We start from the raw sequence: 26627 nt of genomic DNA, 5'->3' as shown, positions 1-26627 counted from the left end.
GCTATGTTCCTCTCGAACTGAAAAGCTTCTTCCTTTCTTCCACCTTTTTGTACCATATGTGTCACCCGGTTATGTGCTTAAAATAACTTTAACCTGTCTACTCCTCTTGAAGTGAATCTCCTTGCCATGACAACAGTGAGTTCATGGTACAAATGACTGAAAACATCATAATATACGACCACTTACTGTAGTAGTTGAGGTTGCGGACCCAGTTCTGGTTGGGTCTGTCTCTGCTGGATGTGTTGGGCGAGGGAGGCACAGGTCTCTTAGCCAGGAAATCCTCGATCACTGTCAGCGTGGACAAACTCTGGCTGCAGGAGGCAGACAGAGGTAAATTTAGAGATTGGATCACATGCCGGAAAGCTTAAGAATGTGAATGTAATCCAAAGTTGAATTAAACCAAAACAAAGGATAAAAGCTGAGAAAAGCTGTGATGGGGGCAATTTTAGGTGAAACGCTTCAGTAATCACTTTATATTCCAACTTCTTCCCACAAATCTTTTTCTTTTCAGTCAGTTTTTTTGATTTGTTCAATCACATACAGGAAGTATGAAAATAACTTCAATAAAGAAAATAACAGAAATCTCAAAATGTTGTATTATCCAGATGTGTGCCTCCATGTTGTCTGGTCTTTTACCTGAAGACTAGGAGTTTGTCTCCCTTCCTGACGCTCTCCTCTATCAGGTGGAACAGCAGCACCATCTTAGCCGAGTTCTCCAGGACGCCGGGCTTGTAGTCATACATGATGTCCTTCGCCTGGCAATGTAGCAGAGACAGAATGATGAGACTCATTAGATGATGAAGTGAAGGTACAGTGACGTTCAACTTCTGTTCAACTAAAAAACACGTGAGCTTATTATCTCACAAGGTCTTAAGCAAGCCCACCACATAGTACTGAACATGCCCAGAGGCAACAATATTTTTGGAGTTATATCACTGAAAAGTTCCAGTGCTTTCTAGCAGAAAGTTTAATAAGTTACAAAGACTTTACTTGTAATAAGTAAATCATGTAGTGTAAATTGATCATTCTAGCCGTCTTTGAACTGGGCCATTATGGATTAATGTAAAGTTAATCTGTTTGGATTCCTCTTCATCTCATCTCAATAAAGGGAGAACACAATGTTCTGACTTTGTGGTCGAGAGGTTTGGTGTTACAGGGAGCAAAAACAAAAATACTTGAGTATTACACGTGCTCCAAAACTCGTTTCTTTCAACATACCCATTCGTAAGTGATGACCTGATTGGCTTTCTCCTGCAACTGGTTGAGGCTCAGACCACCAATGGGGTTTGGATTTTCCAGGGGCTTGGACTTTTGATTGGGTGCGGTCGGACATCGGGCGGGTCCTGCGGAAGTGATGTCATCAAGGTCTAAGTCTTGGTCGCTGGCCAGGTTTTCCTTCTGTAAGGCCTCATACAGCACGTCTGGATGGTTCCAAATCTGAAGAATAAACAGGAGATCAAGGTGTGAAAACACTTGTCTCAAGGTGAGAATCACTGGCTTTGCCAACTATAATATACAGGAATTTACTGTGGTGACATTCGTGTTGAAACATGCTGACTTAGATAGTAACTTGGGTGCTACAAAGACAGCAGGAACTCCTACAGAAACCAGAGGACATTTATAGCAGTAATTTTAACGTTTATCCTCTAATTGTAAGTAAAATAACTGATTAATTGTACACACATGCCCTCCTTCTCACCTTGCAGCAGACGCAGAAAGCCTTCAGCGGGTTGAGGCTGAGCCAGCCGGTGTTTCCCGCCTCTCTGAAGCGGTTCATGAACTCTGTGTAGAGCGCCCTCTGCAGGGGGGACAGACGCACCAGGATCACATGCTCCTCCTTAGAGGGCAGCTGGTCCTTCAGGACATCGTGGCCTCGTCTGGATTAAAAACAAGTAACAGTAAATATTTGTCAGATGTTACTAAAAAAAAAAAAATTCAACTTTACTCAAAAAAGAAATGAAATAAAATGACTAGTACTACAATTTTTCAGCTGCTGTGGGCTACTGTCAGATCTGACAGAGCCAAATATTAAATAGAGGTCAGGTTTTGTTTTCTGGGCAGTGATGGTGTGTTTCTAACGGCAGCTGTCTCACCTCTGTACGAAGCCCTCCAGCAGGCTGTGCAGGACATGGCTCCGGTACCTCATCAGCTGGATGTCCTGAGGAGTGCTGTCCACACACTGCCCGTTCAGAATGGGACGCTCAAACATGTTACTGAACTCCTGCCGCGTACCTGGAATGATGTAAAAACAGTTGTTCGAAAAAGAATTAGGTGTTTGATCTTAACAACAACCAACATTTTAATGCTAATCTCACTGTGTCATTTTGAAAAAGCATCCCTGACAATAAACAAATACTGTAAGACAAATATCTCGCCCCGTACCTAGGAAGTCAGGTCGGACGAAATCGACCATGCACCAGTACTCAATCAGGTTGTTCTGGAGCGGATAGCCGGTCAGGACCACGCGGCGTCGGGTCCGGATGTTCTTCAGAGCCTGAGATGTGCTGGCGTGGCAGTTCTTGATGCGATGGCCCTCGTCGCAGATCACTACATCTGGACCAGGCCGGGCCAATGCTCGCTCGATACCTGGAGGAAGAGGACAGTTGATGATATGATATTTTACCTTTGACATATTTCTAATGATATTTAACAATGGTGCTCCTAAATTTTTTTGAAACATTTTTAGATTTGTATCTGTTTCTCTCTCTTTTCTACGTCCTCCTCTTTATCCTCTGTTCCTCTCTCTGTGTCCTCCCTGTTCCCTCCTTCTTTCCCTTTCTCTTCTCCTCCTCCTCATCTCTCCCACCTTTGAGCAGTTCCTGTTGTCTGTCCTCTTCGTCCAGGTCGATGACGACAGGTCCCGCTGTTTTCTTGCTCTTCTTCTTCCTCCCGGCCACGAAGCTCTTCTTCAGCGACAGGAGGCGGTACATCTCGTAGCCCATGAGCAACACCCCTCCTTCCTGAGCCCAGTCCTCCACCACCTTGGCCCTGGTCGCTGTGTTCCTGGGTAACGTAAGAAAGGATAAATTGAGTTACTGCTCATGTTCCACAAAACTGATTTCCTGTCATTCTCCAAGTAAATGTGTTAATGATTTATAAATGCTATAATTCAATTTGTGGCACCTTCAAGTGCACAAGAATTAAAAGAGATAATTTACTGCATTGTAGTCAATAATTAAAACAGTAATACATCAATTCTTTACAAAATGAGTGACAATCATTTGTGAGTAGTGTCTGAACAATAGAAACAAATGCTTGGTAAAGTTAATTTTGAGCAGAGATGCCAGCGCGAGACAGAATGAGGTTACTGTGTCACTTTCAGACATGGCTGTTTCATGGAAATGCCCGCTCATCTTTTATCATTCCTTCCTTCCTTCCTCCCTCTCTCCCTCCCTAATCCCACTCACGCACACACAGGAATCGGAAAATCTTTCCAACAAAAGCAGCTGTCGATAAAGAGGATGATGGAGAGAAGGAAGAGAGGATGAGCCAGATGGGGATAAAGTGCAAAGAACATTTCCTCCTTCCCCTGATGAGATAGCTTTAAAATCAGGTTGTTTGTGTTTACTATTGGATTGATAACGCTGCTCTTTATCTACTCTGAAGGAAGATATCGTAATATATGTTTTTCTTTAGGTGACTGTGTTCAAAGCAGGTGTTTGTGTAAAAGACTTCACACAGGAAGAGCTAAAAGCGCTCTTTTTCCTGTTACTCACTTGTGTTCGTCGTTGAGGATGTGAACCTTAAAGTTGCGAGGCTTCACCAGTCCGGGGTCGGCATCCGGGGGTAACGACTCAGGGGGCGGGACCCACATGTTGAACTCAGCCAGCCAGTTCTGCAGCGTGTTGACCTGGGATGAAATGAACAGATAAATAATCTGATTTAATCTACAGTCCTCGTTGCCTTCTAGTCTCCATGTTGATGCTGTTCTCGTCTAATCTTGTTCTGAAATGATCAACTAAGCATTTGATTTACAGGAAATGTTTGCAGTCATAAGTTTATCACTCAATTTTGACATTTAAATAAAAATACCAAACATGTTCATAACAGCTTCATAAATGCTTAAAAAATACATGATTTTCTTAGTTTTGTATGATTTTAGATTGAATACTTTGGATTTTTCATCACTAATAAGACTAAATAAGTGACGCTAATTGTGTGCTGAGATAGTTTGTAATATTTCCATATCCTTCATCCAAAAATAATTGATAAATAAATCTATGATCAATGATAATCAGTTGTGAATGGAGCCCATTTCAACACTTTTTATTAATTCTTTTATTCACATGTTCATATTCACATTCATGGAATATTGTGTGTTTCCGTCAGAGCACTTGTTCTTTAATTCAGCCATTGATTCAATCAGTTGTTTCATTCATTTCTTCTTTACCACATAAATCACAACGTGTGTCCGAATCACTCATCTGTTAATTCACCCGATTACACGATTAATTCACTTCCATCCAATCCTTCACACTTTTTATAATCTTTGTATTCCAACATTGTATCCGCAGGTGCTTACAGGTACGATGGCGAGCACGGTGTGTGCCTGGGTGTGTTTGAACAGGACGTCGATGAAGGAGATGACCTGCAGCGTTTTACCCAGGCCCATGCTGTGAGCGAGGATACAGCCGAATCCGCTGCTGCTGCCGAAACGCTCCACCGACTCCACCAGGTTGTCGTACAGGAAGCGGATTCCACCGATCTGAGGAGGAGAAAGATCACACTCAGCGAGCTGTCCTTGACTGATAAGACCCGACAGAGGAGAATTCTCACAGTATGGCACAGTAGAAACCCAAATTAAAGGCACATTTGGACACAGCATTTGGGATTTTGCTGATATTAAGAAACTTGAAATATAACAATCTCAATTTCCTTTATATACAAATCTGAAAATGGTGCACGACGACTAGACGAAAGGACCTGACGTTTGCTTCGAGTGCAGCAGTAATAATACCTGGTGAGGTTTGACTACTCGCGCCAGCTGTGGCGACAGGAAAATGTCCTTCTCTGTATCTGGATGGTTCAAGTTGACCAGCACCCTGCCCTGGGCATCCGGTCGGTTGAGGGCGTCATTGGCGTGCGCGCCGCTCGGCTCGCTCTCTTCTTCCTCGTTGGTGGACTCGCTGCTGACGTGAGCGACGGCGTCGTCCTCGCCCGAGCTCAGGTCGATCACGTCTGCACAGAGAGGGCGAGGGAGGAGGAGATGAGGAACAGGAGGGTAAAGGGGAAGTATTAGAGATATGCACGCACTTTGAACATTTTTTTAAGATTAGTTTTTTGGCAACGTCGCCTTTATTTCAAAGTTGAAAGTGCAGAAAAGCAGGAAACCTGTGCTGCAGCTTTTCTTTTGTCAGTTATTACTGTATTATTATTTGGCCTTGACCCTCATCTCAAGTGACAAGGTGGCTCCGTCATGAGTGCAGCTTACATCAAACATGGACGTCACAGATTGTGTGCGTGTGTGTGTGTGTGTGTGTGTGTGTGGGTGTGGGTGTGTGTGTCTATGCGGTGAGCAAAATCCATATCTGATAAAAAAGGACGTCAACGGTATCAAGTGGTGAAAGTTACACAAGCTGGCAGCCTGCGAGGGCACAACGAGGAGAGATGTGTGTGTGTGTGTCAGTATGTTAGTGTGTGTGTGAGAGAGAGAGAGAGAGAGAGAGAGCGAGAGAGAGAGCGAGAGAGAGAGAGAGAGAGAGAGAGAGAGAGTGCGCTTATATAACTGCAGTGAATGGCTGGTTATACAAGTAGGATTAGAGCGGAGGGGGAGACTGGTTATGCAACCCCAACTAGAAATGTCACTGTGCCACTGTGGTGTGAGTGTGTGTGTGTGTGTGTGTGTGTGTGTGTGTGTGTTCCAGCGTGTGTGTGCGTGTGTGTGTGTGTGTGTGTGATTATACGTGTGTGTTCTGGCTCATAACCAGGATTAGCCAGCTTTATTGCTCCACAGACCCGCTCTGATCCGGCCCACAGACACTCTCTCCTTTCATCCGCTCCTCCCTTCATTAGCTTTCTTCTCTCCTTCGCTTTTTGTCTTTCTCATCTCCTAAATCTACATATTATCTGTCTTTGTTTAGTCACTCATCCCGTCTCTCTCTCTCTCTCTCTCTCTCATTTGTGTCGCATGTGTATGTGTTGTCCTCCGTCTCTTCTTTCGGTGCAGACGTACGTGTGTTTATCCCTAACTGAGTGTGTGTTGAAGTCTGTGTTTATCCTTGACTGTTTCAGTTGCTTTGTGTGTGTGTGTGTGTGTGTCTCTGCGTTTGTGTGTGTCTGTGCGCTCGAGCAATAAGAGAACGGTACATGATGTACCCTGTGGAGGTTTTAAATATTCTGATGCACATGGAAGCTAATCTACTAAAACTCCCTCCACTTTTAAAAACAGCCCAACACACAAACACACACACACGCACTTAACGGGAACTGAGGAGATTTTTGACCTCGGTTGTTTAAATTTGTGCAGGGAGAGTTACTGTAATTGGGTTTAAATTTTTCCAATAAGACTGAAGAGTCTGTTCACCCTTGAAAGAATTTCTGTTTTATAAACTTGAAAGAAATCTGCTGCTACTTGAACATCAAGTGTTTGCAAAGTTTCCGTGTGAAACAACTTCCTTTATATTGTCTTTAGAGACAACAGGGAGGCTGAAATACGTGTTAAGTCATTAAAGAGAAGCAGTTTTTTAACACTCAACTATTAACCTTGTATGAAATATTCTCTGCTGTGTTTCTGAGTAAAAACATAATTCAAATTAGAGTTGTTTTTCAATACAGTTTTTTTTTTTACCCTGCAAATTCAAGCTGATGCGGCCGTTTAATGCGCCGACTTTCCAGACCCCTGGGCTCAGAAAGCAATTTGCAACAGCGTGTGTAATTTAATAAACCCATGGCTGTCATGAGGCTATCAAGACTGCTTTACTTAAACTCAGAGAGACTGATGTTTTAGAGATGTGAGGTTTTCACTAGAAAACTGGCAAATTACTGAAACTGTTGAAGCGATATTTGCCTTTGATGGATCATTTCCTCAGTGACTGCCAGGTGGGCAAAGTATTGGACCTCAAATGGCGCCAGTGGATTAGCTTTACGGCCTGTGGTTGAACTGGGCAGCTGAAAGGTCTGAATGTGTGCAGCTGCAATAAATGTTCATCAGGATAAAAAAATGCAAACATCAAGATTTATTTTGGTGTCAGTTGGGATTTAAGGTCAGGAGTTGCACACTGGAGCTTCACTGTTTCTAAACTCAGACTTTAATAAAACAGTGTTTCATCATTTCATAATTATGCATTGTAAAACCTCAATGATAGCTTCAGTTCTGAGAAACTTGGCAGCAGCAGCTTTAAACACAGTCCAAAGGGACAATCAATAACACTTACAAAACCAAAATGCTTTCAAAACACACTCTTCACTCCATAAGTGTTCAATTCAAAATTATCAAGGAGATTCTTCTCACATCAAGTGATGTTTGAAAGGTTTAATTGCCATTCTTTTCCCCCTCGCTGTGCAGATCCCCCTTCCTAAATTTTCAACTTTTTAACTGTTAACTAAACAGATTAAGAGCAAAATACCGAAGATACAGCAACACCTCTCGTTTGTCAAATATCATGCATCATCATTGCAGCTCTATTCATGATAACTCTGTAACAGAAACCTACGAACGAAAACTAGAAACAGATCGATGAAGCAAGCTTTGTGATCTTCTTATCAGTACAACATATAAATATTTGTGTAATTATGCTGGGAACTTTGTGTTTTTGAGGAAACAATCAAGTTGCGTTTTGCACAACTTCCTCTTTCTGGCTTGGTCAGAAGTCAGTCAAACCTGATAAAAAAAACACATAGTTTGAGATGCAATTTTTATTAGTGGAATATATATATAGTTTCTGTTTCTTTTTAACTGTTACTTATGGTTTTTGAAGCTCTTAACATTTCCCTATTGGACCGTTTAAGCTGCCAAAGAATAAAGAAAACTGAAGCTACCAACAAAACTGTCTGAGGCAAAATGATAAATTATGGGAAACAATGTTTCAGCGAACTTATCCTTTAATTACTAAAGCTTTGGCTAGAAGTAGGTGTAACTTTTTCCAAACATCTGTAACATAACTCCTCACACATTGTACTGAAGCTCACACTGTGCTCTTTAGGCATTTTAAGAATTAGCATGTGGTTTATTTATGGCTTTGCCCAGCTATGCGAACAGCTCAGAATATACAACTGCATGATGGATAATAAATAAACCTCACAGCTCCGTGTCTGTAGCTGCTGTCATGACCTTCCACAGGAATCTGACCCACTAGCCCACTTACACAATCACAGGCCCAGATTACGTCATAACCTGCGACGTGTGGTGCACCATTGTGGCTACTGAACGTCTCTGTCATTATTCACTGGTATAAATTCTGCCTGTTAATATGAAAAAAGGGGCTGGACTTCATTGGATATCATATATCTCCAAGAGGGTGAGTTTTTTTGGTCTCTTTTTCTAATCTGTAAAGTTTTGTTTTCTATTTGTTTTGCTATTTTTTAATAATTTTTTTGTAATTACAATAAACCTGAGCCACGGCCTCCTCTGCCTGATGGCTGAATAATAACATTTTAACACCAGTCTTCCAAATTGTCATGAAGTTACACAGGTTAGGATTTAGTTGTTTTCACTTTTGAAGAATTCTTATAAACGGTGGTGAAAAAATACGGCACTTGCTGACAGTAATGTGATCAAAGATTCACTTAAAATATTAAACATCAATGCAAAATACTGTAACCTACCTGCTGTATCTCTAACCCTAAGCACATTCATTTCAAGGTAATGACGCTATAGAGAAAACAGGCCCACATCTTTCACTCTGATTGCTGTTTTGTACTTGTTTTAACATCTTTGAAAAGGATTTCAAGCGTTAGCGTTGCTCACCTGTTTTGTGTGTGTGCTCTATAGTAGCGGAGGTGTGTACGTCGGTCTTGCTGTCGTCCTCGCTGATGCCAGTACTGCTGGAGTCCAGGCAGATAACTTCCTGTCTGGCTGACTTCACCTCTTGCTGTGATACCGTTGATGCCGCCGATGACGACACATGCTTTGTCATGTCATCTGGACAGAGGGAGAGGTAAGAAGCAGCAGATCAAAAGAGTGAAGAATGGAAGAGGACAGACGGACGACAGGGACAGAAGATTGGGAGGAAATGAGGGGCAGAAAGGGAAGAATAGAAAGACAGGTAAGAAAATCATGTTGGCTTCGTGGGACAGCGGAAAGCCTCAAAATATCTGCAGCAACGTAGCTCGTACAAACCTAGTTGTACCAAACATGTATAACTAGTTATTCAAAGATCTGGATAAAACATACTTAGTATGGAGGCATTTCTGTATATTTGGATACACGCTCTCACCAGTTTCATATTCAGGCAGCAGCGGTACAGGGAAATCCTGCTTTCTCCCTTGCTCCAGACGTCGCCTCCTTTCCAGCTCTTCCTGCTGGGCGGCTTTGGTCACTGCCTCCAACTGGTGCTCCCTCAGTAACTTCCTACGCAGACACAAAGAAGAATAACATTGATATAAGCAAATCAAGCAAAATCAGTCAATGACAGGAATTGCTTTCTTTAAAGCTGCATTAATCAGTATTTTGTGAATATTAAAGAAACAGTTTGGATTTTTTGAAGTGGGGTTGTATGAGATAGTTATCCTTAGTCAGTGTATTACCTGCAGTAGATTTGGGTCCAATTTGGAGACGCAGATAGAACTACCGGCACAGAAGCTAAGCAATGTACTGCTGTGGATAGAGCCAGCAGCAAAATGTATATTAGCCACCAAAAAAAAGCCTGTCTAAAAAAATCAATATCAGTTTAAGCGGCTATATTTTTATAAGCGGCTATATTTAGAATATTTCACCGCTTTACCTTGCCGTCAGACAACCCTTTCCTTTGGCACTACATTCTGTGGAACCTCTGTATTCCTACGCATGCCACGCACTGTATTACGCCGTAGATCAGCTGTTTGGGGTCAGAAAGTGCTGTTGCAGCATAAAACAGTGCACGGCATGCGTAGGAATACGAAGCAAATCTACTGCAGGTAATAAATACACTGACTATGGATAACTACTTCATACAACCCCACTTCAAAAAATACGAACTATCCCTTTAACATGGAATCAAATGACTGTATATTGTAGCTCCTTGTATTAGTTTTTATCTGTATAGTTCAGCTCTCTCATTAACCTGTTTCCAGCAGAAGTGCGTCGCTTCAGTTATCAAGCTCTAATAAAACCTACTGTATGCTACCTGCCCAGCACAAAGTTAGGAACTATCTAGTGAAAACAGCTAAACGTCTAGGAGCTGAAGCCGGATATTTTTCTCAGGAATTGGTGGAAACCAAACCACAGCTAAAAGGAGAGGTGAATATTTGACTTACATTTACTGATAGGTAGAAAATATTAATGCTAATGTTGGTAAATAACCTGTTCGCTAACACACTGTTAGCTTGTTTTTGAGTTCTTCTGCCCTCTAGTGGTCAAAAATTGATGAATGCAGGTATAATCTAAATTATCAGATGTCATTAAAACTTCCATGAATTTCATTTGGCAACAGGAATTACGAACCCATAATTCGCTATATTGATCATTAATGTTGTTTTCATTCCGCCACTACCTCCGACTGGCGCTCATTTCTAGCTAATTTTCAGCTGGAAAATTTCATTATTTTAGGGAGACAGAGATATTAGAGAGATGACAAATAGTTGAAATTATGGGGAAATGTATTTTGTTCTACTCATTCTGATTAGAAAAACGGTCGTTAGTCAGTGATGCCATGTAATTAGACAAGCACCAAACTCGAAAGGAAATTACTCCACTGCTTAATTACTCTACATACACAAATACTGACTTAACAACAAGGAACTAAAGGCAGAGATCTGAGCCATGAATTTGCATCTCAGACATATGTTTGATATTATTGTAAAGATGCTGTTATGTAAAAGAAACTGCATAGTTGAGGCTGAGCTGTATCCTGATTACTGGCAAGTGGAGGAAACCTGCAGACTGAGCATGTTTAACTATATAATCATGGACAGATTTCATCAGTATTTGGCCCACGCTTCAGTTGTTTAAAATGAGAGTGAAATCATGGATGAGGGAAGAGAAGAAGAAGGTAAAAAAGACATGGTGGGAACAAGGAATCCCATTATTCAGTAAATGTTATACTGTAAGTGTTAAATAAGTGAGTGTTAGTTTACTCTGCATCTCAGCAGCAACATACTCTAGGAATCGTCCAGTAACCCCTTTCATATCGAGGTTGACTGGTTTCAAAGCAATGAGTCAGACTCATTTCTGAACATGAAGCTCAAAAATGACTGAAAGAAACTCAGTCAGATCGCATGATGTTTGAGAAATGATGGCAGCTTAATGTTACAGTTTCTTAAGGATTTCATGATCTTCGGAGTTACAGTTAGGGTGTCGAGTTCAGTACCTGATGTTGCGTCTCATGTGTGCCGGTTTGGAGCTCCTCTTCTTGGTTCCTGTCAGAGCAGAGGGAGGGGAGGGGCTTTGGCTGGCCGGTCTGGAGCGGGGTCTGGACGCCCGCTGGGAGGGGGGAGGGTGGGCCGGCGTCTCCCCCGATGGTGAGGTAGATGGGGGAGTGGTGCACTGCCACGCAGCGGGGTCGCCTCCCTGAGCCTCATTCTCGGAGCTGAAGGGGGCACTGTGGGACTGGTCTGTGAGAGGAGACAAGATGAGGACGGGTGATGGTTATTGATAATGTCATAAAAAAAAGGAAATATTGTTCATGTGGTCTGTTGCTACTTTAGATTCTTATCCTCTACTATTCTGAATCATTTTACAAACTCGTTTCAGTTTCGGCACAAAATCGACCTAATTGGGGTTAAGAAAGAGTTGAAAAACTACTTTTTTTTTAATGATAGGGGACCTCTGTTGCTATGGTTGCAATAACAACCAGTTTTTGTGACTTTTTGTTGATTGTTATGGCTTCATGACTCAAAAAACTAAAATCACCAAAAATATTAGGATGCGCAACGTCAAGGACCTCCCTCCCTCTTCAGGGCTCAGCTGGAGAGACCGGTTGTGTCATTAGATTCAGTAAGTGGGCTCCTCTGGCCGTCAAACGCCAGCTCAACTTGTAACTGATTACACCTGCAGTCACACATCTACTAATCATAACTGCCAATAAAAAAAAAGAGTAAAATAAATCATAAATGAATCATGGGGTGATGTGAACGATCCCAAGTCGACTCTGCAGATCCTTTCAGCCGAGCGTGCGGCTCGTTTTATTGGATAGGCACTATACAATTTTCCCATTATGGTTTGTTCCCTGTTCAGTTCTGTGCTTGTTAACAATGTTCGGAGGCGTAGATGCAACACTCCGTCCACATGTGACCACATACAACCAAATATTTAGACTTATATTCTGTTCTGGTGAATGTAAAGTAAAGTTTGCTTTGCAGTTTCAGAATCTTGATGAAAAACCCAAATCCTTTCTAAAAAGAGCTTGAGAGACATCATAGAGCAACATCTGGCCACCTTTATTTAAGAAAATATTTGATTTTGGCACAATATTAAGGGATAAACTCAAATTTGTGATCACGCTCCTTTCCCACTTTAACAAGTCCAGTATTGTACTCATTTATATAAGATCAAATATTGAATGTATTCACAAATCTTTGTAGTGTGTCTTATATTTACTAGGAACTGAGTTGTTGACGTCTCTCCAGTCAGGCCTGTTTACTGTGTGATGTGAAATGGAAATTTCCATCAAAGTGGTTTGACTCATTTGAATCACAGGAGCTGCTGTTGTCAGCCAGAGCCTGCGACAACTTAAGCTTTCAAATGAATTTAAATTAACTTTTAACAAAACTGCATTTGCAAATCACCATGAAGAAGGTTCCTCTCATCCTGAGCCAAAACATAAGTCAATATAAAAGTATGAAAACTGCACAGTATGGCACCTTTAACTCTCATCCGACTGTATTATTTCTCTCTAAATAATTTCTGGTTCTCTCTCTGTTTCTCCTGCCCTCAATCTGCCTCTTTCACTTTTAACCTTTCTTCTTCCTCTTTGTCCTTTTCTCCCACTCCTCTTTCTCTCTCTCTCTCACTCTCTCTTTCTCTCTTTCTGTCTCAGTTGTTCTGTCAGAGACACACTGAACTAGATCTGAGGCTTATGTAAGAGCTGGATCATAAATATGGACGGCTTACGAAACACAAGACAGGACACAAACACGGACACACACACACAAACCCACACGTTAACACACATAAACACACACGCACACACAGGACAAATGTTCATAAAAGAATATAAACCAACACACATAAATGACGAACACACACACACACACACACACACACACACACACACACACACAAATGAGTAGGACAGTTCTGCCAAGAAATCTGCCTGGGATGACTGGACAAACAAGAACACACTGCCACAAGATTTTTCTGTATCAACACACACACACACACGAAGAAATACAAGACATGTTCACTGAATGACACTTGATAAACTGAGTTTCAGTTTCCCACATTGTGAGAATGAGAGAAATGTTCACAGAAATGTGCACCGAAACACAAGTCGGAGGAAAACACACACACACACACGCAACACAAACACAAACGGGGGAGAGAGACGGGATGCAAGATTGGATAAAGACAGATAATGTGCAGATTTGGGAGATGAGAAAGACAAAAGCGAAGGAAAGAAAAAAGCTAATGGAGGGAGGAGAAGATGAAAGGAGAGAGTGTCTGTGGGGCACATCAGAGCAGGTCTGTGGAGCAATAAAGCTAGCTAATCCTGGTTATGAGCCAGAACACACATATACACACACACACACACACACAGAGCATGGAGGCTGGTGATGAGCTCACTGCCAGTTGAAAAACAACTTACATAAAACGCCCCTTCAGTCCATCTACGTGATAACAAACTTCTTGATCTGGCTGCTAATGACACCAGTCTGTCTCGGTGGTGATCGTGTGTATGTGTGTATGTGTGTGTGGCGTACTTATGTATCTAAGTGCATGTGGACACTAGCATTTCAGAGTGAATTAAGATCAGTTACATCACAAACATACTAAAAACATACAGACATACAACATTTAGTGTCAGAGGCTGCACAATTCTCTAATTTTGACACGCTGATGATGAAAATACTTTCATATCATAATCTGCAAATAGATCAGCATCAAAACACATTCATACATACTCGTCATCAGCTGGTCATGTGACGCGTCATATCCATCACAGGAGAAATATGTGTTTTTTGAGGTGAGATGAAGGATGTGAACTTTGAAGTGGAGGAAAAAAATGATATTTTAAAGTGCTCTCTCTGACTGCGACTGCTCATTTACTGGTGTAGGATCAAGCTGCTGCCAGTGTTGGTGTTCTCTCTGGGTCTGATTGGGTCAACCCCAATTTCGATCAGGTCTAAGGAGCATTAAGCTCAAAAGCACCGCTGTGCCAAAGTACATAACAGCCTAACAGAGCTGCTGGCATGGATGTAGACTCTTAGTCTTGCTTTATCATTGAAGTGAGTGCAATCATTCAGGAGAATGTAGCTCAAAGCTAAAAAAAAAAAAAACACTCTGCACCAAAATCTATCACTTGTTCCTAACCACCAGGTTTAAAGCTGTATTGTGTGGAGGTTTTACTATGAAAACAATGAGACAAAACTGATGAGGTTTGCTTTCAGCCACTTCATCAGTGTCCATGAGTTGGATTTACACATATGATCCTGCTGACAAACAAACAAGAACAAAACAATGTCATTAATGGAGTTAGACAGAAAGACATTCTTCTGGCTACAGGTGCCTGGAAGGACACAAATGATCTTTAATGTAAAGTTGCTAATTTATAAACTTTACATGTGAGATAAGTTTCAAATGATTAACAATCAAAATCAAAAATAGGCCGGACGTTCTTGTAAATCAAAAGGTGACATCTTCCTCTTGTTTAGCTTTAAATGCTAATGCTAACTGCTCTGTTCTTCCATTTATTTCAACCAAAAACAAATAGGAAACAAAAAACACATCATTTCTTTTCCAGGAATTAGCCACCATACATTGCATGTTTTAAACCGCAATTGGAAAAGCTTTCATGAAACTGCAGTTTTGATGATAACTGTATCCGTTAGAGATAAGAGCGGAAAAATAACGTGTGTGTTTACATGAAGATGACATGGATTTGAATTAAACATTCACTCAAAGACCCCATCTTCCATTTTCTTTTCCCTTTCTCCAACTCTACCTTACAGAGCAGTTATATAACGATTCCCGAAATGCACAGAGCCTCAACATCACTGCACACACACACACACACACACACACACACACGCACACAAACACACACACACACACACACACACACAAGGATGAGCACTCAAAGAGACGTTGAGGGGGCAGACAGGAAGGGAAAGAGGAGAGAGGAGAGAGATGAAAGCGAGGTCATCATTCAAAGAGAAAAAGAGAGATGTACTTCAGAGTGAGAGAGGGGGCGGACACACACACACACACACACACACAAACATTAAAAAAACATAGTAGTGACACTCACAAACAAGCACACACAGATGTAGATTCTAGGAAGCAGGTCTGTTTCCTCTGCTCAGGTCAAGAGGACAAAAAGTCCAGGAATTATTCACCACCGAGGGAGACAGACGGGGGAGGGAAGACAGATACTAGGAGCAGATTTATGAAATATTTTACGAACTATGATTTTATTAGCTGTTGGACACACACTGTCTCCACATATGGTGTCCCCGCACAGGTGCAACACTTGATTTCAAGATGATTTAGTCTATATTTGAGTGTCTTGATCATTTTATTATTTTATTTATAACTAATAAGCCGACAAGTGCTGCGGCCAGTTTAGTTTTCTATTTAAAAAACGCATTATGCAATATGAAATATACTAACTAAAATAAATAAGATGATAATTTAGTGCATCAGAGGCGCAGCTGTTTCCTCTTATGAACTGATAATTCTGTGAAGGATTTCTGTGGGATGTGGTGGAACAGTCCGTTAGCATATTGGCAATAGTTTCTGACAGAGGCAAAACATTTTAACAACCACTTTAATGTGTTTTTTACCAGAGAAATGTATCTGTTTTAGAACAGATAAGAGTCTCCAGTTGGCTGTTAGAGCAGCTGGAAGAGGAGAGAAAACCCATCACTATCACACCGGCAGTGATTTTATGTCGTTGGCTTGTGCTCATGTATCTTTCTATGAACGGGATCATTCACATATGGTGTATATTATTCCTAAAATGATGGGTTGAGTTACAGATATTGTATTAAATAGGGATTTCTCTGCTGTATTCAGGTGTTTATGCTTAAAGTAACGTAAATCCAAAAACAAGATATTATTAATGATATATTTGTGTAAATTATCATGGTATCACGGAGGAAGTATGACTTTTTAATTATTTAATAAGTTATCAAAAAAGAAATTAAGCAAAAAGGAAAAATAATACTAAAACTAGTGATTGGATTTGGGCATTTATCACTATTTCTTCTTGTTAGGAGACTAGCCAATTAATCGAAAAATAATCAATAGACTAACTGATAATGGAAACAATCCTTATATACTGTATGTGTACATTAACAGCAGACCGCTAAACTGATCAGGATGGAACTTCTTTACATTTGAGTTTGGATTTTTATATAACAGTGTCACTCTGGCATCAGTCTTCTGCAGCTTACGTAACATTTGTCACTTTGAATCCAAACTGGCATTCAGCCAAACACTTGGTGCTATAAATACTGTTCCACTGTATTTAAAAACTAATTTTAAAAGGAACTACAGAGAGGTCACGCAGAAGAGCATGCAGGAAAAAAATCAAGTTTCATAACCTCTGAATTACATACGTACTGAATATTTATCCATCCATCCATCGATTTTCTATAAAACCCTGTCACTGTTATATTAATGTTTTGTACTTCCAGGTGTTCAGAGGATTAAACTCAACTTTGAAAAAATTACAAGAGATGTCAACATGAAGATGGAGCAGGGATTTGAGCTTGAACAGAAACTGTTGGATTCAAAATGGAGCAGCTGTGGCTTTGTGTTTCATGGAGCAGTTTAGAAGCTGTCAAGGTGAAGTAACACACACACACACACACACACACACACACACACACCAAACAACAATACAAATTCACAACATGTTATATAACTAATGAAATGTTCCATCCTCCCCACTGACTGAGTTTTTTTTTGGCTCTAACTTGCGCCCACAATTGAGTATGAGCTAATGAAAGCTTTGCAACTCCAATTTCTGTCAAACCTTTGTTTTCACAAACGGGTCAGTAGAAGAATCCTTGGCTTGATCAGAATTTCCAAAACTCAATAATGAGTTCACAATGACCTGTTGCTGAACAGTCAAGACGCAGCTATTCACACTTCCAACTGAAATAACCACATGTTGTTTTGAATTCTGGTCTAAATTCAGCCTCTGATGCCTGCCCACCTCATTAAGAAACACTCTCCTGTGCGTGAGTCCAATGGAGGTGTTATCTTAAGGTGACAATTGGAGTTCGGAGCGCCGATTGTTGCTAGGCGACTGAGCCAAATATTCTGCTGCGATGCGTGATGAGGAGAGGACGCAGGCACGAAGAAGAGGGAACAAAACAATCGTGACAATACGTAGGCAAAGTGAGTTAGGGTAGTGTATTAATGCAGGTGAAACCTCGACCTCTGGCAGCACAGACACTGAGCAAAGGAAGCGAGCAACCAAGGATGTCGTGGTGAAATGCTGAATCATCAGCAGTCAGAAAGTGTCAGAGAGTAAACAACACCTGCAGCACTTTTTCCTAAGCCATTAATTTGTTCTGCTGGACACTCCCGGCGGGTTAAAGACGTGCTGCTCCTCAGGAAAACAACACAACGGTTCTTTACTTGAGAGATATGTGGCTCTAAAGAATGCGCGGCCATCGGCAACAAAATCATGATTAGTGGGTATTTTGTGTGTGTGTGTGTGTGTATCAGAAGGGGGGGGTTGCAGTGGGGGAATGTCTTCTGCAACCACAAGGTTATATAACCACATTGACGTTTATGTTAAGTGTTTATATAACTCCTCTGTACTGCGCTGACGAACATAACACCGCAACCATGCGACGACGCTGTGTGTGTGTGTGTGTGTGTGTGTGTGTGTGTGTGTGTGTGTGTGTGTGTGTGTGTGTGTGTTGTGAATAAGTGGAATTCCCTCAAGTGTGTCACTTTTATACAGAGAGGAAGGAGAAGAGGGAGAAAGAGAGACAACAGGAAAGATTAAAAACACAAAAATATACAGGATGAAAAAGAGAAACCAAACATTCTTCCCCTCTTTAATGAGCTTTATCTTTACATAACGTATAAAAACCTCACAATATGTTTTCCCATCAACTCAAGGACTGCTGTATCCTTTGTTGTCTGACTAATTTCTGTTACTTTTAGGTGTGAAAACCCTTTCAATACGTCCCTGGATAAATTCTAAACTGCACATCCTGTTTCTCTTGGCTCTGGGAAAACTGATAAGTTTGTGATACAGAGTTTTCACTCGGACGGCAATGAAAACTGCGTCACACTGCACTGAACAAGGGTTTCTTGAAAACAATCAGTGGTTGAAAAAAAAAAAAAAACAGATTGGTGTGTTTGAAAAAACGTCTGCCCTCGAGCTTGAAACTCGAGTGAAGATTGTAATCTGTAAAGTCGTCCAATAACAATTTCCTTATCTGCTCCATTAATAATAAATACAGACTGTGACTGTGACAGAGCAGACTCCCCCCTGCAGTCTGGTTTCATACAAAACTTATGAGCCAAAATGCAGCAATTTCAGCCCAATTTGTGGAGTGATTGAATGTTTTAAGACATGATTTGAAGTTTTGAAGACATTTTACTTTAATGTTTAAATATTACAACAAAAATTTCCAACTTTTTTCAGAGTTTTTATTCATTTAATTTTGGGGCACTTGTCTTGCTAAAGTGATAATTCACCTAATAACTACCTTTTGAGTGTCAAGCACCCAGTATGTAAAGGTTTGATACAAGCTGACATCACACACAAAGAGAAGAAGTGGGATGTTTGACACTCAAAAGATTTGGTAAACATTAAAAACATTACTTTAAGGGTTGTCGAGCTTTTTGAAACCACTGATACAAACTCAAATGGATGGGTTTTTTTCTCCTGAAACACAAAATAGTAGTTATCATGTAAAATCCCATCAAGAAAACATCAGAAATCTGTTTTTGGGTCATGACTTGCAGCTTGACAAGCGCTGGTTTTAAATGATCAGATGCTGATGGAAACTTTGAAGAGATATTCGATGCCTTTATGAGATTTATTTGCATCCGTATCATGAAGTCAGACAGCTGAGGGCACGCAGGGACAGACGCACACAAACACAAATACAGGAAATACGAGGTCCTCAGCACTTGACCTACACATCAGGTTCCGTTTTATTACTTACCCATACTGCAACACAAACACACAGAGGTGACCTGTGTGCTTACCTTCAAACATAAACCCATCTTATATATGTCTGAACTTTTCTGCCCTTCCTGCCTCAACCTGCTTCCCTGTGAGTCACTGACCTACACGCTGAAAAACATCAAATTAATAAATAAAATGACATGGACCGTCTGTCTGCATCTCGCCCTCCAACCCACCACCTGCTGTCTACGTAAGCAGATTACAGATGACGGCAGATATTTACTACGAAGTGGCGGAGAATCCTCTACGTCACACAAACACACACACACACACACATAGAGGACAAAATCTCCTTATCCAACATACAGGGGATTCCAGGAAATAGACAGGAAGCAGAGGGACACAGGATTCACTGTAACAGAGAATCAAAAGGATTCATCTAATCATTTCATCCGAAAAACCGTCCTGAGACTTTCAGCTGGAAATTTATCAATTTTGATCCCTGGCTACCGGGAACCATAAATGTTGTTGTGGTCTAGTTATCCAACATGTTTTGGAAAACCTAAATGGCCTGTGTAGCCTCTGACTTTTGAGATGCTGGTGAGAGAACAGGTTGATTTATTTTTTCTAAAACATCTGGGTATTTTGGGGGTGAAATTGGTGTAAATGGGACAGTCAAAACATACAATATGTGCTACTTTTGTGCATTTCTAATGTAGAGCTGTTCATGTGCATGTCCAGTTCTATCACTGTGCTCCAAATGACACTAAAATCTGTGGTTGATGGTCACATCTGACCCTCTCTCTATCACATCCTTTGTGTTTTCTTCTCACCTTGCCATCTATTCCTTCTTCCACTTCACCTCATCTCTCAGCTGTTTTCTTCCCTCTTCAACTTCCTGTCTTTCCTCATCATCCGACTCTCCCACCTTCTCCTCTCTCCTCTTCAATTACCTGGCTCTGTTTTTCCTCCCACCTTTCCATCTACCACCTCTCCACAAACCTTGATAAACCTTCTCGCTCACCCACCTTTCTTCTCCTCTACTTGTATTTCTCCTTCACACCTCTCCTCTTGATTTATCTGCTTCATCCTCTCCTAACTTCTACCTCCCTTCCTGCCATGTTACGTGTTAATTCTCCTCATCTTTCTTCCTTTGTTATCTCCCACCTTACCTATTTATACTCTTTCCTGTCGTCCAGGTACATGTCTGAACGTGCTCACTGGGCCGTTCTATCCTCCTTGTTACATAATCCGCTGATGTACGGTTATAAAACACAGAGTAATGCCTCTCAGGGCAGGAAGACATCCTTGAGACATTCAGCATACTGCTGTCATTAAGGTGTAAAAGTGTAATTACACCTGTCTGACTGACTGACAAAGCTGGCGTTTTGACAGGCTGACGTCACATCTGTTCTGTAGTTACAGAGGCTGACTGCTTATGAGGTTTTGCAATTGGAAATCATATCTGAATCATAAGAGAAAATAGAGAGCGCTCAAAGAGCAAAATCCCATTTTTAATGGTAGAAATTTTCAATGTGTGTTTGTATATTGATGAGGATCAAAACACTTAAGATAAGATGATTCAGGTAAGTAGTTAAGGAGGAAATAGAGAGAATGTTCAAAGTTTTTTTTTATCTTGAAACAAGGCAAATAAGTGATAAATGATTCATCAAGCCGCACAAATAAAATAATCACTGATTTTCTGGTCCATCGCCTCATTTTCTACCAAACTTCATTGAAATTCAGTAAGATTATCCTGCTGTGATACAAACAAACAGGATGGAAAACAAATAGGAGGTAATGAGTGGTAATATACATACAAATGGAACTGCTGCAGATGATGGTGCATCATACTGACAATAAAATTCAAGTCTTCTCATTTCCAAAGAGAGAAAAATGGAGAATGGAGACGGGTCACAGACGAATGTCAAAGTGTTAATGAGGTCAGTAGCTTGTGTTAAAAGTCGAGGTCAACATGCAACACAACTTTAATTCTCTCTTTTATTTCTGCCTCGAGGCGCCTCAAGAGGCTGCTGCACACAATGAGATGACCCGTTTTATTAAGAGTCCCATTAGTCTGCTTGTTGGCACACACACACACACGCACACGCACACACACACACACACACATATGAGCGCGCAGTCTCAGTCTTACTCAGAAAGTTGCTCTCTAACAGACAGACAGGCCACCGACGCTGAGGCTGGTCAGACGAGAGGGGACGCTTATGTAACTGCTGCCTCTGGCTGTTACACAACCAGCATGTTCACAAGAACCTCACGTCCTGTACGCACGCACACACACACACACACACACACACATAGATGTACCACGTCACAGACACGCAGAACACGCTTGCAAAAGCTGGCAGACCCAAACGAATTCACTCAAAAGTAGAGAAAACAGAACATCTACACACACACACGAGTATCGTACACACAGTCACACACACACACAGCTGCACATACGTGGAGTGTGTCTGCCCTGTGTGTGTACAAGCATGTGTATCTGTGAGTGTGTGACAGTGTGTGGTCTATCGGTGTCAGGATTTTCCGCCTCATTCCTGCTGTTAAGCAGAGTTCATACAGTTCTGTTACTTTTACGACTGTTTTCCAAATTGTGACGACAATAAAACTGACAGAGATGATTTAAGGTGGACGGATCAGACAGACGGGTGGAAGGAGACACAGGCAGACACTGTGATGCAGGTAGACAGACTGTCGGACTGATGAACAGATAAATAAGAAGACACGGTTTGAATGAATTCCTTTAAATTAACACATTACTGTCCTTGGTGGGTGTAACTCTAAGTACTCCCTGAATGTTTCCTCAGGTTGTGAAAACGAGGAGGGGCTACAGTGTCTCTGTGGGTTATGATGCAAAGCTTAAGATGTGATAAACATCAAAAACACACAAAACACAACTGCCAAAATTGTCTTAACTGAAGCAAAAATGAAAAAAACAGGAAGGATTAAAAGCAAAATTACAAAACATTTGGTGTTTTATCTACAGACCGCAATTGACACTTCCGCATCTTTTTTGTTTGAACTTTCAGTCAGTCGATCACAACGTCTGCAGGAGTGAACTGAGGAAAAATATTATAAAGATCTAACAGAAAGACAAACCGCTGGAAAAGCAGTTGTGGTTTTCTTTCTGAAGACAGACCAAGATTTAACTGGGTTATATAACTTGCCTTGAGAAAGATAAAAAAAAAAATGTATCTAAAGCTCTCAGCATGACAACACACACACACACACAAACTGACACACACACACACACACACGTTATGTAACAGACTGCCCTGAATGAGTTATTAAGGCTGCTTTATTAGAGCGAGGCAGGTGAGTTATGAAACCCTCCTGCTGGCTGCACACATGTGTGTGTGTCAGAGAAACGATGAGGCGGTGAAAGAAAAACACGACAAAAGGACGAAGAGAGAAACAGAAAGACAGCAGAGAGACAACCAACGTGTGATGGAGAGAGAGAGAGAGAGCAGCAGAGGGGTGAGGCGAGGTAGAATGGCTGTTTGTAGGCCAGTGTGTCACTGCTGCTGAAGAGGAGGAAGAGGAGGGAGGAGGAGGAGGAGTGAGAGGAGAGGACCTAATACACAGATTGGGAAGCTGCCACGCATTATCACTGTGCTGGTCATAATATAGCCTGTTACATATACCCCTTTTTTTTGGCAGCGTTCAGGATGCTGTGGGTACTTTCAGCCTCTGAACAAATGCCACAAAAACCAAACCACCAAAACCTTTATGCCTTCATCATACTCCAAACTGCCATTTCTGTCTGGGTCTATCGGTGCAGACTCTCAGTTTGTCAAACTGCATTCTGACTTCAAATAACAACAATGTGAAGCTAAAATACAAAACTTTTTTTTACTTTCTAAAGTGGTCAAGTGTCATGGCAGCTTGCTACTACAGGAGTACAAAGGGTACATGTATGAACAAAACTTCAACACTGCATCTTCAGAATGAACTGAATCAGTAGCTTTTTGCACTTCAGCTCTCCACAATAGTGACTGAAAGAGCAACTGTCAGCTCAGTTGTGATATATAGTGTGTTATTTCACAGCTGAATGCTTATTGAAAGACTGTGAAGGCCACAGAGACGATACCGATGTGTTAACTGTCGCAGGTAGATGGCTGCCGAGCTGTCAAACTTATACACAGTGTTTATATAGGTCAGGATTTGTACTGGATTGAACCAGTAACCGACTGAACTAAATGTCAGGAGCAGCACCGCCATGTCACGGCGTTATGGACAGTGATGTGATCGCTCACTAATGCACATATAATGCACATATAATGCGCATGCACACTGATGTGATCAGATAACTTAGAAAAAAAACACATCATCATCAGTGACTACATGCATTTACACCAGTGAAACGATTCAAATCGGCAAAGTGGTTTGTAACTTCCATCTTGTGTGTTGTTGCTTCAAACCAACTGTCAATCACCAAGACTCAAGGCTGAAGTACCTTAAAATCCGCCATTAGATGCTGGCTCCAAAAAGTTCCAGTCTCCACTTGACTCCCATTCAAAAAGTGTCAACTTCTGTCTAGAAATACTCAATCATTTCTTTAAACGAATCCTTATGGTCACAATTGCTATATTCAGGCTGGTGGTATTCAGGCTGGTGGTCATTTTGGAATTTATTGTTAATAAGATTTGAAGACTTTAAGTAAGCTTTGATTTCTGCAGTGTGGGCGTTGACTGATTGACAGTTTGCTCACCTGCTGCTCTCCCCGGCTCTGGGACTTTCTGTATAATGTTATTTGACAATTTCTATACACATTAAAAATGTAAATCATTCTATTCCCCCATTCACAATATCTCTTACTAAAAGGCAGGAAAAGGGAATATTCTATAAAGGCTCTATATACCTACTTACCAACACAATTTAGCTAAAGTAGCTAACATTAGCCAAAGTGTGCACCGCGCGGTGTTCCAAATAAGCTAGCTTTCCCTTTGTTCTGGGGTCGCGGCACCCAGCACACCTTACTTAGAAGGTCCCTGGCTCCAAATGGAAAAGATGGCTCCGACCATAAGAGACAACTCTGGGCTTCAAACCAGCTTCAATGCAAACCAACAGGTGACGTCACACCTCGCTACATCCATCCTTATATACAGTCTACTACAAACATTGACAGTGCAACATGAGCAGTGGATAAAACATGCTGGTAGCATTTCAGCTGTCACAATGGCTGATTCAAACCTTCTGCATCACACGAAGAAGCATTTCTCTGAAGCAGCAATAGAATCTGCCACTGATTATTCAGGTTTTACACAGAAAAGGCTCTTCAGGATTTAATAAGACAGTATTTGGATGCGGAGTGAAATAATGTGACTGATTCTGGCTTAGCACAGGCACTGCCCTCATGATGTTCACTCTCTGATCACAAGACTGCAGTAATGTAACACTATACAGTACTGCAGACATTAACTGAGAGGGAGAGACTGATGGTGAAAGACAGAGAGAGAGAGAGAGAGGCTTTTATAAGGTAAGACAGAGACAACAGGTTTTTATTCAAGTGAAGGAGCAAGAGTGCAGCATGAAGGGTGAAAGCTGCACTTATGGGGAATATATTTTTAAAACAAAAAAGCACATAGAAAGAGAGAGAACACAGTGAGAGCACTGTGCAGTGGTGAAATAAAAAAGAGAACTTAAAAAAAAGGAGGAAATTTACCTTGAAGGAGAATAAAGAAAGCAGCTTTATGATCTGACAGGGATTGACGACATTAAGGAAGTGGCAATAAAAGCCATGCGGCTAGCCCGGCGAAGCCTACATCCTCAGCGCTGTGGTGTTATGAAAGCAGCCAGACTACACGTGCTCCCGGCGTTTGGCTTGGACCCTGGCGCTGGTCTGAACAGGACAGGTTGTTCCTGCCCGGCATGCTGAGGCCAATTACAACCGAACAGAGCGTGCCGCGCAGCATGGATAAAAAAAGATTCAGCACAACAGTCTCCTTCCTGTTACATTGTACCACTGAGGTGTCACTGCTCTTCAAATGTCTCACTTTTTTTTTTTTCTTCTCACAATAAGCAGTTTGTCCCTGATCGACAGATAATACCCACAGGAAGATGTGCAAAAAAAAAAACCACACACACACACACAACCTCCACAATGGATTTGAGGGAGAACAGTGTGTTCTTTTAGCCTTTATCATTATTCAACATGCATTGTTCACAGCGATGATAAGGCATATAGTGTCTCCTTTCACAGTGAGCCAAACACCCAGAGCAATCCCAAGAATTACGAGCATGTAGACATTAGTTAATTCTCAATAATGGATCCCAGTGAATGCCTTTCTAAACAAATGCCAACACAGTGAAAGGCAGACAGAGCGGGACACTGTAAACCACCAGCGACATTGAAACAAACAAGGATTTTTTTTTTTTTTTACAGGATAAAAAGTGTAAATCCTTGACTGATCCATTCAGAAATCCTGAATACCTGATGACCTTTTCAGACAAATGTTTTTTTGAATTCTTCAATAGCAGCTTTTATCTTGTTACATCTATAGCCCGGGGAAAAATGAACTCCAACAGCTTTTGCAACCTTTAGGTCAACGTTCACACTAACACAGTATCTCCTTGTCTGATGTCCAATACAGGCAGATACAGTGCAGACTGTCTACAGTCAAAACAGTGATATGTTTTTCACTGTTGTGTCTCTGCAGTACAGAACACCAGAGCTGAAATAAAATAATGATTATGAGTTTAAAGTGTTAACCTGCAGCTTTTATTTCTGAGGGTTCACATCCATACTGGGTGAACGATACAGGAAACTTCGAACAATGCACCCGGACAACGATCATAAACATTCAGATATGGTAACCAAGGAGATTTCTGGAACATTCTCTGCTGGCAAAGTCAACCATGTCCTCAGTCCACTTGACCTTTTACCCTACTTTCAGTATTTATGTACAAAAGGTAGGGTAAATTAAAGCTACAAGCCTGCACTTTACCTCACACTAATGGTTTCATTTCAAATCCAATGTGCAGACACACACTTCCAAATGAGATGAGATCAGGAGACAGAACTTGCAGAGTCACAAATAGATACACAACTTATGGTACCATTTGAACGAAGCTTTCTGAATACATGCCTGTGAATGTGGTCTATTAACTGCACATAAGACACATTGTTTTAGACTGTTAAAAAGCGTACAGGTCTTTAGAAGTTGGAAAATAATTAACTTGAGTCTTATTATTGATTTGAGGTTT

The 26627-nt window shown here is 41.2% G+C and overlaps 1 protein-coding gene across 5 annotated transcripts in view; it reads right to left on the bottom strand.

Annotated features, from left to right (window-relative positions):
* The window catches only part of LOC122981981 (helicase ARIP4-like), a 78822-nt gene that overhangs the window by 9605 nt on the left and 42590 nt on the right, over positions 1 to 26627 (bottom strand). For all 5 annotated transcript variants that reach the window (XM_044350879.1, XM_044350880.1, XM_044350881.1 and 2 more), the window contains 13 exons: positions 11445 to 11688; positions 9375 to 9508; positions 8906 to 9079; positions 4958 to 5178; positions 4523 to 4705; positions 3717 to 3850; positions 2807 to 3003; positions 2383 to 2586; positions 2094 to 2232; positions 1700 to 1877; positions 1219 to 1437; positions 637 to 755; positions 187 to 311 (listed from right to left, as the gene is read on the bottom strand). In XM_044350879.1, the coding sequence (XP_044206814.1) occupies positions 187 to 311; positions 637 to 755; positions 1219 to 1437; positions 1700 to 1877; positions 2094 to 2232; positions 2383 to 2586; positions 2807 to 3003; positions 3717 to 3850; positions 4523 to 4705; positions 4958 to 5178; positions 8906 to 9079; positions 9375 to 9508; positions 11445 to 11688 (2271 nt within the window). The remainder of the gene's footprint in view (positions 1 to 186; positions 312 to 636; positions 756 to 1218; positions 1438 to 1699; positions 1878 to 2093; positions 2233 to 2382; positions 2587 to 2806; positions 3004 to 3716; positions 3851 to 4522; positions 4706 to 4957; positions 5179 to 8905; positions 9080 to 9374; positions 9509 to 11444; positions 11689 to 26627) is intronic.

Source organism: Thunnus albacares, chromosome 5, assembly GCF_914725855.1.
Source record: "Thunnus albacares chromosome 5, fThuAlb1.1, whole genome shotgun sequence".
Lineage (NCBI taxonomy): Eukaryota > Metazoa > Chordata > Actinopteri > Scombriformes > Scombridae > Thunnus > Thunnus albacares.
The sequence above is the reverse complement of the archived record's forward strand: the minus strand, read 5'-3'. Positions and strand labels throughout refer to the sequence as shown.